The sequence below is a fragment of the Bubalus bubalis genome, chromosome 3, assembly GCF_019923935.1.
Source record: "Bubalus bubalis isolate 160015118507 breed Murrah chromosome 3, NDDB_SH_1, whole genome shotgun sequence".
Classification (NCBI taxonomy): Eukaryota; Metazoa; Chordata; class Mammalia; order Artiodactyla; family Bovidae; genus Bubalus; species Bubalus bubalis.
Genome location: NC_059159.1, coordinates 34,836,327 through 34,850,570, shown reverse-complemented (window position 1 = coordinate 34,850,570; position 14,244 = coordinate 34,836,327). Strand labels below are relative to the sequence as shown.

The 14,244-nt window shown below is 49.5% G+C and overlaps 1 protein-coding gene across 1 annotated transcript; it reads right to left on the bottom strand.

Annotated features, from left to right (window-relative positions):
• Positions 1–433: 433 nt before the first annotated feature.
• On the bottom strand, positions 434–13,337 carry CCDC42 (coiled-coil domain containing 42). The gene is made up of 7 exons (XM_025280590.2): positions 13,080–13,337; positions 12,768–12,873; positions 12,357–12,461; positions 11,547–11,744; positions 6,253–6,474; positions 5,869–6,027; positions 434–724 (listed from the first exon to the last, which is right to left on the bottom strand). Exons 1-7 carry the CDS (start codon positions 13,160–13,162, stop codon positions 647–649), a joined length of 951 nt encoding a protein of 316 aa, XP_025136375.1. The 5' UTR covers positions 13,163–13,337; the 3' UTR covers positions 434–646.
• Between the last annotated feature and the right edge of the window lie 907 nt (positions 13,338–14,244).

Sequence of the window (14,244 nt, the reverse complement as noted above, 5' to 3'; positions counted from 1 at the left end):
GATCCTTCTGTGTAAACAGCAAAGCCTGCTGCTGCTGCTGCTAAGTCGCTTCAGTCGTGTCCAACTCTGTGCGACCCTATAGACGGCAGCTCACCAGGCTTCCCCCTCCCTGGGATTCTCCAGGCAAGAACACTGGAGTGGGTTGCCATTTCCTTCTCCAATGCATGAAAGTGAAAAGTGAAAGTGAAGTCACTCAGTCGTGTCCGACTCTCAGCGACCCCATGGACTGCAGCCTACCAGGCTCCTCCGCCCATGGGATTTTCCAGGCAAGAGTACTGGAATGGGGTGCCATTGCCTTCTCTGAAACAGCAAAGCCTAGGAGACATCAAACCTGAGCAGCCTAAGTAACTAGCTTCCAGAGGGAGTGCTTTGGGGGCTTCTTCCCTCAGTGTACCCTCTTCCCCATGAATAAACCACCAAAAAGAGAGAGAACTTACGAACAAAGTTCTTATAGCATTTAATGTCTTCAGGGATGGGATGGGCTGAGGCCTGATGTGAAAAACAGGGATTTCACCAGCAGAAAGGCACGAAGGTGGGTGGTGGGTATGTCTCAGGGAGCTGGACTGAGCTGACTGGATGGCAAGGTCACCAGCAACTTCCTCCCTCCCTTCTCCGTCTTGGAACGTTCTGGAACCACAGCTGCTTTTCAAACCCGGATTTGCTGTAGCTCCTTCTTCTTCACCTCTGCCCAGATGTCTGACAGGTCCTGGATAAACTGCTGGATCTAGCGAGGCCAAAGGACTGCAGTCAATTCCAAGCCGGTGACAGGCCACCCATCCCAAAACATGTGGGCATAGCCTGCTTGTAAGGAGTCACCATTTCCTGTGACTGAGGTCACTTTCCCTCATTTGATAATTATTCTAGTTGACGTGGAGAATCAGGCTTAGCAGACTAGAGGTAATGAAGAGGGATGGAGGTGGGAACCCCTAGAGGCAGACACAGTGAGAGGATGAAGTTCAGGCTGACCGTCTCACAGGGAGACAGGGGGAGGCTCCAGAGAGGACTCTGGGGATAGAAGCGTCAGCAGAAAGGAGTCAGCCAGGGTTGGGGCAGATGCCTCTCCACTAGTTAATAGCCTTCAAGCAGGTTAATTTACTTGACACTCAGAACAGAGGCTCATTATGTTAATCCTGAGTCATCAAGGGAAATTTCAATTCTGTTCACTAGCTTTAGTTGTAAAGAACATGCAATCATGGAGATAGGAGGGAGGTTCAAGAAGGAGGGACATGTGTATACCTATGGCTGATTTATGGTGATACATGGCAGAAACCAAGCAATTCCCTGGTGGCTCAGACAATAAAGTGTCTGCCTACAATGCCGGAGACCCGGGTTCGATCCCTGGGTGGGGAAGATCCCCTGGAGAAGGAAATGGCAATCCACTCCAGTACTCTTGCCCAGAAAATTCCATGGATGGAGGAGCCTGGTGGGCTATAGTCCATGGGGTCACAAAGAGTCGGACACAACTGAGCGACTTCACAACAATGGCAGAAACCAACACAACATTGTAAAGCAATTATCCTCTAGTTAAAAATAATAAATTTTTAAAAACAATATTAAAAAAAGGAACATGCAATCAGTATGATACAGTGGAAAGAGCACAGCCTCATAAGTTAGAAGACCTGTGGTTCTACATCAATAGATGAACAGATAAAGAAAATATGATATATGTGTATATATATATGGATACACACACACTGAAATATTCCTCAGCCATAAAAAAATGAAATAATTCCATTTGTAGCAACACAGATGGACCTAGAAATCATCGTACTAAGTGAAGTCAGTCAAAGACATATATGATTATCACTTATATGTGGAATCTAAAAATAGTATAAATGAACTTATTTACAAACAGAAACAGACTCACAGGCATAAAAAACCAACTTATGGTTGGTTACCAAAGGGGAAGGGGGCAGGGATAGGGAGTGTGGATTAACTGATGCACACTACTATATATTAAACAGAGGAACAACAAGGACTTACCATTGATACATAGCCCAGGGAACTATATTCAATATCTTAAACTATTATAATTGTAAAGAATTTGAAAAATAGAATATGGATATATGTATTTATCCATTCATATATACACACACACATACACAACAGTCACTTTGCTGTACACCTGAAACTGTTATAACTCAACACTGTAAATGAATTACACTTCAATTTAAAAAACAAAAAAGATGACTTGGGATGCTGACACAACTCTGAGAAAATCACTTCATCATTCTGGGACTCGATTTCTTTATCTTTAAAAAGCAAAGAGGGAGAAAAGGTTGGCCTGGATGGCCTCTTAGATCTCAGTCTGACAGTTTCTCCTTTTCAAGAGTGTTCCAAAAGACAGGGCTACACAGACTGTCCAAAACCCTCAACAACCTGCTAGTTGCTAACACTATTACGATTACCAACATAATTCCTATTTTGCAAAAGAGGAAACAAAGAATCACAGTAACTTTCCCGAGGTTAGAGATGCCAAGTGCAGTATTTCCCAAACTATGTTCTTAATAATAAGTCATCACACCCCCAAAATGGATTCTGTGGGCAAGCATATTGTAGAATTCTGATGAGCTTGGAGTCTCAGGACAGAGCCACAGCAAAGGCACTGTGAAGTTCTGCATTTTAAACCCAGCAAACTTCATTTGTTTTCTAAATTTTTTTAGTCCACATGCTGTGCTGTGCTAAGTTGCTTCAGTTGTATCCGACTCTTTGCGAACCCATGGACTGTAACCCATTAGGCTCTTCTGTCCATGGGATTCTCCAGGCAAGAATACCTGAGTGGGTTACCATGCCCTCCCTCCTCCAGGGGAATCTTACTGACCCAGGGATCAAACCTTTCGCAGGTGGGTTCTTTACCACTAGCGCCACCTGGGAAGCCCCTTTTTAGTCCATAGAGTCCATTTATTTTTCTGGAGGAAACTTAATCACCTTGGGATTCTAGGATTTGCCAAGCACAGTTTGGATTTTATTCAGAGATAATAATGCTGGACCTTGCACAGACAGTGAGTGGAATGCAAATTGTCTTGGCCTTTTGCAGAATCACTTTCCCTGAGTGGTACCCTGCTCCCAGTTCTAGATGAGTGACTCCCTTCTGAAGCCCACACGTGCATCCATTGTAGGGATGCTATTGAGAACATAATTCACTTAAGTGTCTCTGAAGCCTCTGTGAAAATTTTCAGCTAGAGGTTAGGTGCTGGGAAAGGTCTCTCTCTCTAAGGAAACCTTATGTTTTCTTATTTTGGTTCAAGAACAGTGTTTTTCCTCTGGTTATAAGGCAGCTCAGAGCCAATTTCTGTTCCTGTCGAACTACTGTCCTTTAGAATCCAAGAACCGAGAGTCCCTACATCTCTCTCTTGCCTTGACCTTAGATTTTAACTTATATTTACTATAAATGTAACATATTATTTATAATACTATTTATATATTTATCTTATATAAAGTTTCAACTTATTACAATATTTTCCTAGGTCTTTATTTTCCATTTTTCAGGCTACTTAATCACATATATGTGTCAGTAGGCTCATATCCTACAGGAATCAAGTGGGATATTTAAAAATTACATTTGGGCATATGAGGAATTCCTGTGCAGGCAAGTCAAGGTTGAGAACAGGAATTCCCTGGTGATCCGGAGGTTAGGACTTGGTGCTTTCACTGCCTGGGGCCCAGGTTTGATCCCAGGTTCGATCCCTGGTTGCGAAACTAAGATCCCAAAGGCCATGCAGCATGCCCAGGGTTGGGATGGGGGGTTGGGGGGAGGACAACAAATGGTCGAGGGAGTCTGAACGCTCAGAATTTGGAGTGGATGGACTGTAAGCTACTGTCCAAACAGGGGGTGCTAGGGCAGGGGCCATGGGCTGGAGATCACCACCTCCTGCCCCATCTCTCTTTACAACAGCTAAAGAGGCAGTGCCTGAGGACACCTTGAGTCCTGAGACCCTACAGCAGGGAAGAGGGGCCTGCAAGGCCAAAACTCTTTCTACAATAATGCTAAGGTGTTCCCTGTCTTTTGTTACTTCTGCTACTTGTCTTTTGTCTGGTGAGTCTACGTGGACTTTTACCCAAGTGGGATGTTCCCATCACAGAGGCTATCGTGACAGACTGGATACAGAAGCAGGTGTGAGAATCCACCTGTCCTTCAGGAAGCAGCATTTTAGGGATTTGCAAAGTGTTGAAATGCCACCCATCCCACAAAATACTTTTTGAAAATGTATTTTTCATTTAAAATGCTATTTATGGGACTTTCCTGGTGGTCCAGTGGTTAAGAATCCGCGTTCCAGTGCAGGGAACGTGAATTTGATCCCTGATCAGGGTATGAAGATCCCTCATGCAAAGTGGGGCAACTAAACCTACGTGCCTCAACTACAGAGCCCAGGCACTCTGCAGCCCTCACGCCAGGATGAAAGATTGCACGTGCCGCAACTAAGACCCAAGGCAGCCATGAATAAATACATCTATTTCTTAAATATGCTATTTGTGTTAACATGTTTCTTACTGTCATTTTAAATGAATTAAATAGTTTTAGTTTTTCTGCTTGAGTTTCTCATAAAGTAAATATCAACTGATATAACCCATATAAACAAAAGCTCTTTGGGGGTCTTCAACAAATTTTATGAGTGTAAAGGTATCCTACTACCAAAAAAAGCTTGAGGATGGCTGTTTCACAACAAACTTTCTTACAAACTCCCTTTACAGTCTTTGGACTGTTAATATGAATAATTCAGTTCTAACATGCCTTACGATGCAGGCTGATTCTTTGCTTTAAGGAAATTCTGCTGGTCAGTGGGTGAAATTCTTTACATTTCATGAATTTCAGGTTGCTGGGGGTTTTTTTGTTGTTTTTTTTTCTGGCTGTGCTGTGAGGCTTGCAGGATCTTAGTTCCCTGTTCAGGGACAGAACATGGGTCCCCTGCAGTGGAAGTGCAGAGTCCTAACAACTGGACCCCCAGGGAATTCCCATCTTTTCTCTTTAAAAACAAACAAAACAAACAGACGAAGCACTTCTCAGTCAATTGCTTTCATTGGCTTGTGTTTCATATTCATTCACTGAATACTTACTGAGTGGTGCCTACTATCTGCCTGGCATAGTTCTAGAGGCTGGGGATACAACAGAGAATAAAGCAAACAGAAATTCCAGCCTTTAGGAGCCTACTTTCCACTGTTTCACGGCAGAGCTAAAGGCTAAAAGGATATGCCAAAAGGATAAATAATTCGTCATGGTTCTCTGCATGTCACAAGAAGCATGGTGCAGAGTTTCCCAAGTTAAGGGATGCGGCTTTCCTTTGGTCAGAAGTGAGATTATTCCAGGGGGCACACAGATATGGCATCAGATAGCTTTGTATCATACACAGCGAAAAGGTTAATTCCTTTTCAGTTTCCTTTCAATTACTTCAAAGGGAAAAATCTCAGAATGGTACTTACAAGACTGATACTGTCACCCCCTTGATACATTCCCACCCCTGCAGATGTTCTCTTTTCCCCAAGGATGGGCCCCAGTCACAGGCCTTCAGCATCTCACTAGAACTTTGTAAGACTCTTGTGCAGCAGCTAAGGAATTCAGTAATGGGTTTCTCTACTGACCTGTTGATGGGGCCAACAGAATCTTAGCACTAACGCAGTGGTTCTCAAAGTGTGGAACCCAGACCAGCACTATCACCTGGAAACTTACGGAAAATGAAAATTCATGGTTTCTCATCTCAGATCTACCGAGTCCAACACTCTGGGGCTGGGTCCAGCAACAAGCTCGAGTCCCCAGGCGATTCTGAAAACTTGAGGACCACTGCTCTTTAGCCATCAGGCCTCCCCTCAACCCCGTGGGGAGCCATCATGGCTACCTCCAGCCTGCCTGCCAGGCACTTGGGCTCCTCTTACCATATCCAGCTGTTTGTGCGTGTCCTCCAGGGACACGAAGGTTGCCTCCTTCAGCTGTTTGCTCACGATCTGGAAGAGGTTCAGCGTTGCCATCTTAATGGTGCCAAGCAAGAGGGTCTTCTTGGCAGCGGTGTTCTGAATGTGCGCCCAGCGAGATTCCTGGGGAGGGGAATGAGGGCGGGGTGTGAGCACTAAGTGGGGGGGGTGTGTATGTGTTGTTGTGTGCGTGCCTTACCTGTGTTTGTGTGTGTGTGCTGGTGTGTGTGTCCCTTACCTGTGTGTGCTGAGGTGTGTGTATCCCTTACGCGCCTGCCTGTGTGTGCGTGTCTGTGTCTATGTGTGTCTGTCTGTGTCCCCCCCCAACCCCGCCTGCCCGGCACTCACCCAGACGATGACGTCGCTGCGGGCACGGTCGAAGCGCATCTGCAGACGCGCCAGCTCGTTGTTGTGCTGAAGGATCTCGTCGTCCTTTTCCTCTTTGTAGCGTGCCAGCCGCGCCTTGGCACGCTCAATCTTCTCCTGGCCCTCCTGTGCCGACTGCATGAGGTCGTGGTGCATGCTCACCAGTGTCTTGTAGCGCGCGATCACCTCGTGGATCTCCTCAAACTGCACGAGGGCGGGGGGGGGGTGGGGTTTGGGGGCTCAGGTCAGTGCACCTCCGCCCAGGGGGGCCTCGACCCCACTCTGCGCCCCCAGCTCCCACCCTCTGCGCCTCTGCCCAGCAGGGAGGCCCTGGCCCTGGGCTAAGTCAAGGGCCAGAGGCTGTAAAGCCCTCGGAGTCTCCCCTGCGCCCCGCCCCCGACCCCGAGTTGGTATGGGCCGTGGGTCACGTGGTGTGGGTCGTGAACCGCGGTGTCGTGTCGGGAGCATGTGCACCTGGCCCGGCAGGCGCTCTGGCTTGGCTGCACTTTATTGGAATCACCTGGGAGCTTCAACGAGGCCTCGTGCCAGGCTCCACCCTCAGAGACCCGGATGAATAAACCGGTCTGAAGGGTCACCATATGATTCTAGGGTTGAGCATTGCTGGGCGGGGGCGGGGTAGACTTTCCGCTGTCTCGGATGGCAATCATGAGCCTATTCAGCAGGAATGCACCACGAACCACTTAGTAGCCAGGAAGTGTGCTAAACGCTAGGGACAGAGCAGGAGATAAGACAGCCAGACACTGCTTTTAGGAAGCCTTACCACAGGCGGTGGCGCGGTAGGACACACAGACAAGTAAACAGTCAGTTACGACACCGAGTGATAAGCCTTATCGGTGACTGGGGGATGGGGCCATGGGAGAGTGTTAGGTAGTATCTTCCACCTGGTGCTCTCCTATTTGTTTAGCAATGGCTGAGGCCTCCCTCCGGTGGGGGCTGGAGAGGGCGGGTACCAGAGGAGCCGGCCCGGCCAGGCTCAGCCACCCTTCCCCCCAACACAACGAAGCTCTGACCCTAACTAAGCAGAACAAAAGCCCTGCGACCTTCCCTCTCTTCAAGGCGCTGTGAGCACCAGCTTCAGGATGCCAACTCATGCCTGGGGGATTTATCAACACGTGCCTTCCAGCCACCCAGGGGACACTCCCTGAGTGCTCTCTCCATCTCGTGACATTTCCAGCAATAGACTTATGTTCCAGGAATTCGCCTTTCCAGCAAACACTTCCTCTGTGGGCAAGAGCCACTTAACTCAGTATTACAGGAGATAGGGACTGCCAGAAGAGGCTTCTTCAGGCAAAGGATGGTTAAAAAATGAGACCAGAGGTATGAAGAGAAGATGGCCGGGCAAAGGCAGGTGAGGAAGTCATACAGGTAGACAGAACAGCCTGGATTAAGCTGATGAGGTGTGTGTGGCATCTTCAGGATGAGCAAGAGAGTTTAGTAGGAATGGCCCAAGTTTGAGATGGGGAGAGAGAGATCACCCTGGAGAAGTTTAAAAAAAGTGCTCAGTAAACACTGAGGAGTGTGGATTGCATCCACTGGAGGAGTGAGCAGAGAGATAACTTCCAGTCTGCATTTCTAAGAGGTGCAACAATATATAACAGTTAAAAAGAATTGGCTAGGAAGGTGGGAGGGAGGTAAAAGGGAGGGGCCATAGGTACACCTATAGCTAATTCATGTTGATGTATGGCAGAAATCGAACCAATATTGTAAAGCATTTATCCTTCAATTAAAAATAAATTAATTTAAAAAGTGGGCTACATCAGAGCAACCAGGAGTACCTCTCCTAAACTTAACACCAATTTCAAAAGCACTCAGATACCAATTTGAAGAGGCTCCCATTATCCAATGATGGGACCCTTTGAACATCAGTAAGAATAAGTGCAAAGGATTGAAACATATCAAATATGTTAAAAACCCATGAATGCAATAATACTAACAACGTTACAGGGCACTTGTCGAGGATGTTGGAGAACCAACTCATTATTCTGGAGACTCAGAGTCAAGCATTAACAAGCTTTTGCTTTATGGCTAATATAGTCACCAAATAGTTGATGAAGGGAAGATTCTCTTTCTGAAGTCCTTTTTCTTCTTCCTACATTTTGGCCATGTGACACAGCATGTGGGATCTGAATTCCCTAACCAGGGATTCCCTGTGCCCCCTTCAGTGGAAGCGCAGCATCTTAACCACTGGACTGCCAGGGAAGTCTCTGTGAAGTCCTTTTCTTGATGGTGTTCATAGAATTCTAGCTAATAACTGAAGAAGGGAGCTCAGAACATTCTGAGCACCTTAGAAGGGTCTTTGTCCCCCTCTCAGTATCTGTCCCCACCACTACCAAGAAAACCAGAATTGTGACTTCTATCCCCAAAGATTCATTTTACCTGTTTTTACACATATCAATCACCAACTCAATGGAGATGAGTTTGAGTAAACTCCGGGAGTTGGTGATGGACAGGGAGGCCTGGCATGCTGTGGTCCATGGGGTCGCAAAGAGTTGGATACGACTGAACTGAAAAATTTCAATGGGATCATACAGTATGTCTGGCTTCTTTTGATCAGCATAATAACGATGTCTAGAACACCTGATAAACACACCAACCAAACCCAGAGTGGGAACCCGTTTGGACCCTGATTGGAACAAACCAGCTGTACAAAAAGTATTTGTACAATATCAGGAAATTTTGACGTCGGCTGGATACGGGTTCATGGGATTGCAGAGTTGGACACAACTAAGCGACTGAGCAAGCAGACACACATGATATGGGTACTGTGGATATGTTACAAAGAGCTCTAGAGTGATATACTGAAACACTTATGGGTTAAAAACATATCATCTGCTTCAAAATAGCAGAGATGGGGATCTGACAGTAAGTTGATAATTATTGCAATTAGGTGATGAGGAGATCGGTCCTGGATGTTCATTGGAAGGACTGATGCTGAAGCTGAAACTCCAATACTTTGGCCACCTCATGCAAAGAGTTGACTCATTGGAAAAGACCTGGATGCTGGGAGGGATTGGGGGCAAGAGGAGAAGGGGACGACAGTGGATGAGATGGCTGGATGGCATCACCGACTCGGTGGACATGAGTTTGAGTGAACTCTGGGAGTTGGTGATGGACAGGGAGACCTGGCGTGCTGTGATTCATGGGGTCGCAAAGAGTTGGACACGACTGAGCGACTGAATTGGACTGAACTGAATGGGCATTCAGTAGACTATTTTCTTTACATTTGTATGTTTGAAATTTCCCATGATACAAAATTTTTTTAAAAAAAATCATTGATTGGAAAAAAGAAGCCATAAAAGGACATGTACATACTATTCATAGCTTATGGATAATGTATTCTGTTGCCCCAAATAATAACAACAAGCTTGATGGGAATTCCCTGGTGGTCCAGTGGTTAGGACTTGGTGGTTTCACTGCGGGGGCCTGGGTTTGATCCCTGGTTGGGGAGCTAAGATCCTGCAACCTGTATGATTTGGCCAAAAAAAAAAAAAAAAAAAAAGAAGGGGGGACAAATAGGAGAAAATAATTCCAATTTGATAGAGCTGTGGTGAATACTTGGGTGTTGTTATATATTTTGTATACTTTTCAGTATGCTTTAAATATTTTGAAAGAAATAAAGGAAGAAAGAAAGAGAAAAAGAAAGATTTTGAGTACGCTGGCTGCAGAATGCTGGACAGGAATAACGCAGAGCTGAACTCCTAAGAAGTATGTCCGGTGGTCTGAATGAGGAAGGGGCAGGGGCTGGATTCCAGAAATACTTAGGAGAATAGACCAGATCTGCTGATTGATGGCTGCGTGGATTGAGAGAGGAGGAGTCAAGGGTGAGGTCTGGGTTCTGGTGAGGCTGTGGGTGGGTGGTCATGCCATTCACCAGCAACGGACCCACCAGCAGCAGGGCTGGCCTGGGGATGGCAAGAAGCAGTTATGGACTCAGTGAATTAGATGTAGGGGCCTGAGCTTAGGAGGGCGCTATGGGCCAGCAAGATCCAGACCAGTCTCCTTGGTCCTAAGACACATTTTACCAGCTCTAAATCTGAGTCACGTCTTGTAATCTATCTACTGCTTTAATGTAGTAGTCTTCCCTCACTCCCCCTAAACCCCAGAAAAACCAACTGTTAAATGAACAATTTCTCATACAGTAGGTACCTTAGAATGCAGGAAATAACACAGATTTGGGGCTAATGCATAAATAAACTAGATTAGTGGTTCTATATGGAAATTTCCAAGACTTTTAAAAAAGCTGTGTGTGCTTTGTCTCCCTGAACCCCCCACAGGACATGGACTCGGACTCACACCCAGAAGGCACACCTCATACCTCGTTCCGTCCTGGTGAGGGGCCCTGCTGCTGCCACATGTGGGTGTGAGGACACAAGTGGGTGGCTGTCCACATGGGTGACATCTATCAGAGGCCCAGGGAATTGCTCAGGGAGAAAAGTGGAGGGTCTGGGACAAAGACCCAAGGAACTTAAGGAAGAGGAGCCCCAGAGGAGCCTGAGGAGGAAGGGCCAGAAGGTAGGAGGAAGACGGAGGAGCCCCATAGGAAAGAGCGCAGGAATATTTCAGAAGGAGCATCAACAGTGTCAAATGCCGCAGGAAGCGTGGGTGGGCAGAGATCTGGGCCGTTCCCTTAGCTCTGGCAACAAGGCACCTTGAAAAAAGCAGTGGTCAGTGCCCTACAGAGGGGTAGTTAGACACAAAGGCTCTGCCACCTACAAGCTGTGCAACCCTGAGCAGGTTACGTAACCTCTCTGAGCTTCCAATTCCTCCTCATAACAGGGTGAGATGATGGCTTTCCTCTGGGGCCTAGCGAGCAGACTGAGCAAGGTTCCACTTGCAGCACGCAGCCCAGGGCCCAGCATATGCTAAGTGCCCAGCTCTGCACGAGGCTGGTGCGTCCCAGTCTCTCTCCCTCCCTCCGCCCATGCACTCTCAACGTAGACCAAAAACACCAGAAAGGAGGGGAAGCAGGGAGAGTGTGGACCACATCAGACAGAGGCAGGCAGAGCTGGTTGCTGGTTCTTCAAAACAAAACCTCGAACCTGTGACCCATATAGAGGCAGGCCCACAGATGTCATGCACACAAAGATGTACAACCAGGCCCCCACCCTTGAGAAATGAGTCCAGTCTCACCAGGGCCCTCTGCCAGCTGCCTTCCTCGTCTGGAGACCTCTCCCCAGAGTAGAGGGTCCTCAGCCCAGGCCCCTGGGGACGAGGCGGTAGGGCTGCAGAAGCCCGCCCCCCAGCCCTCCACACACCTCGGAGTTCTCCACCACCTTCTCCAGGTACTTGTTGAAGATGGAGTACTCCTGCAGCTTGGCACTCAGCCGCTGGTGCTCCAGTCGCAGGACTGCCATCTCCTGCTTGGCCTTGGCCAGCTCGCGCATGCGCTGCCTCTTGAGTTCTCGCTCCTTGTTGGCCTTCTTTAGGGCTCGGATCCGTTTCTGGTCATTCTCCTGGGGCCGGGGAGGTGGTGCCAGTCAGGCATGGGCCCTGCCCTCCCTGAGGCCCAGGATGGTGAGGCCCCCACGAAGCTTCTGTCCACCCTGAGAATGGACGGGGGTGGCCGGGCTGCCTGAGTGGGGGCGAGGTGTAAGGAGAAGCATGTCTCAGGGTTATGTGAGGCTGGTTGAGGGGATTTCTGTAATTGTCTCAGAGTGGACTCCAGTGCCTGGTTCTTCAACTCCAGTGCCTGGAGGGGTGGGGTGAGCTGGGGGCATGATTCACCCCTGTAACCCCGGGCATCTGGCCCTGAGTGTGGCACGTTCATTCATTCATCATTCCCCATTCGCTCATTCACTGGATAAACTGTCCATACCAACAATAGGCAAGGAAACGGGAAATAGCACCCTAGAGGAGTGGAGACTGACAAGCAGAAAATGACACACAGGGCAAGAGGAGGGGGCCACAAAGGGGGAAGCTCCAGGCATTGGTGAGCACCCAGGAGCCCTCCCACCCAGGGTGAGGAGTCAACAGAATCCAGGAGAGGCAGGGGGTGGGGGCGTGGGGGAGGAGGGACAACTGCAGAGCGCGGTACCCAGGCTGCAGGAGGCCATGCCACTTGGTACCTGGATGAACTGCTCAAACTTCTGTATATGGGCTTTCAGCTGGGCCTCCTTGATGCCCAGTTCCTCCCAGCGCAGGTTCAGGGTTTCCATTCTGCGCTGAAACATCTAGGGGTGGGGGGCAGCAGGGAGGGCGGGAGGGCCCCTGAGTGGGAACCCAGGAAGGCTCCAGCATCCCCTGTCCCAGAGCCCTGTCCAGGTGCCCAGTTACCACCCCATGTCTGGTTCAGAGCAGAACATCCCAGGACTCTGGTACCCTGAGACTCAGATCTCTCCTGCGCTCTGCAGAGGAAACACTGGACCATCACCAGGTTGCCTGACTCTAGCCACCACCACCCACAAAATGGAGGGCTGTCCTCAGGTTCTCCCTGGGAAGGGGTGGGCCCTTCCCATCCCTCACCCTAAGCTGCCCACCTCCTTCTTCTGCTCCATGGCATGGTGCATGATCTTGGCCTCCTTCTTCTTCTCCAGTAGCCGGACAGATGGAGAGTCCGACTGGTCCTCAATACTGGGGAACTTCCTACCCAAGACACAGGCAAGAAGGACGGTGGACGCTGAGCCCAAGGGGCAGGCCGGGGCTGGGAGGAACCCGTGGAGACAGGCACCCGTGGGGAGGGAAAGCACTCATCTGAGCAAAAGGGCTGGTGTGCTGAGAGGGAGAGAGGACTGTGCTGGGGCCTGGGTGGTTTGGGGTGCTGGGGGACGGGCGGGCCCTCTGACACTCACCGCAGCAGCTGCAGCAGCCGCTCCCCATACTGCAGCCGGAAGTACTCGGCCAGGTCCTCCTCCTCCATGATGCCCAGACTCATGGCGGTGGTGAGCTAATGGCCCAGCGGCCGAGTCTTCGCAGTGAAACGGGGGTAGTGCAGCTCAGGGGTGGTGACTGGGCTTGCTTCTCCTCTCCTCCTGCTCTTGAGGATCCCACAGAGGGCGGGTGTCTGAGAGACTCAGGGAAGATGGCTGGAGGCTGCCGATGTGCAGTTCAGGATGTGCTGGGAAGGGGCTGGGAGACCTGGTTACCTAGCAACAGGTCTCCGGGTTCTGTGAACCGCAGGCAGCACTCAGGCTTTGCCCTCTGACCCCTGTCCCCACTGACCCCACTTGCTGGGGTCTGACTCTCTGCCCCTGCATTTACTCCCCCAGGAGCTCTGGGAAGAAGTTAGGCCTGATTTGATGCTGGTGTTCAGGGCCGGGACGCAAGGGCTAGGCATCCATGGCTGATGAGGGTGGGGGTTTGGTAGAGGTGACCTTATGCAGGAGAGCCTTGCCCCTGGGGCCTCCCGGCTGGGCTTCCTTATGTGTGTGTGTATGTGTGTGTGTGTGTATGAGAGAGAGAGAGAGAGAGAGAGAGAGAGAGGGAGAGAGGCGGGGCTGGGGCTGAGACAGATGGTTAAGAAAAGAACTGAAGGGAGGTACTGAGTTTAGGCAGGGATGGGGGTGGACAGAGAAGAATAGGGCTTGGAGGAGGCCTGAAAGATAGGGGAAGAACGTGCAGGGGTGTGTGTGTTGAGGGGTGGGTGGGGGCTGGAGGGTCGGCCAGGGGAGGAGGGAGATGGGCAAGAAGTCTGGGGACTACAGAAGCTGCCCCCTGGAAAGATGGAGGAGGCCCCCTTGAAGGGTAAGATACCAATGTCCTGTCTTGAGGTTGGCAAAATATGAAGAAATGCCAAAATGCGACATAAATGTCACATAAATGTTGACATAAATGTCAGATAGTGTACATGTCTGCTTCATGAAGCCTGCCTTCCTTGATCCCATCACGGGATGGTGCATCAGCTCATTTGCCCCGAGGTCCCCGTCTAAATCTGAGACCCTGTGTGTGAGGCGGACACCCTGGGGTCCCTGCCCAGAGGTAACGGCTGTGACCTCGAGCCCGCCGCTGCCGGCCACA

What these genes read in the sequence shown, in the direction of transcription:
- CCDC42 (XM_025280590.2), bottom strand. Translation starts at nt 13,162, where the DNA reads ATGAGTCTGGGCATCATGGAGGAGGAGGACCTGGCCGAGTACTTCCGG. An exon ending in AGGTGGTGGAGAACTCCGAG is followed by an intron (nt 6,475 to 11,546) that starts GTGTGTGGAGGG and finishes GCCCTCGTGCAG; the next exon opens with TTTGAGGAGATCCACGAGGT. An exon ending in CGCACAAACAGCTGGATATG is followed by an intron (nt 725 to 5,868) that starts GTAAGAGGAGCC and finishes TGGCCTCGCTAG; the next exon opens with ATCCAGCAGTTTATCCAGGA.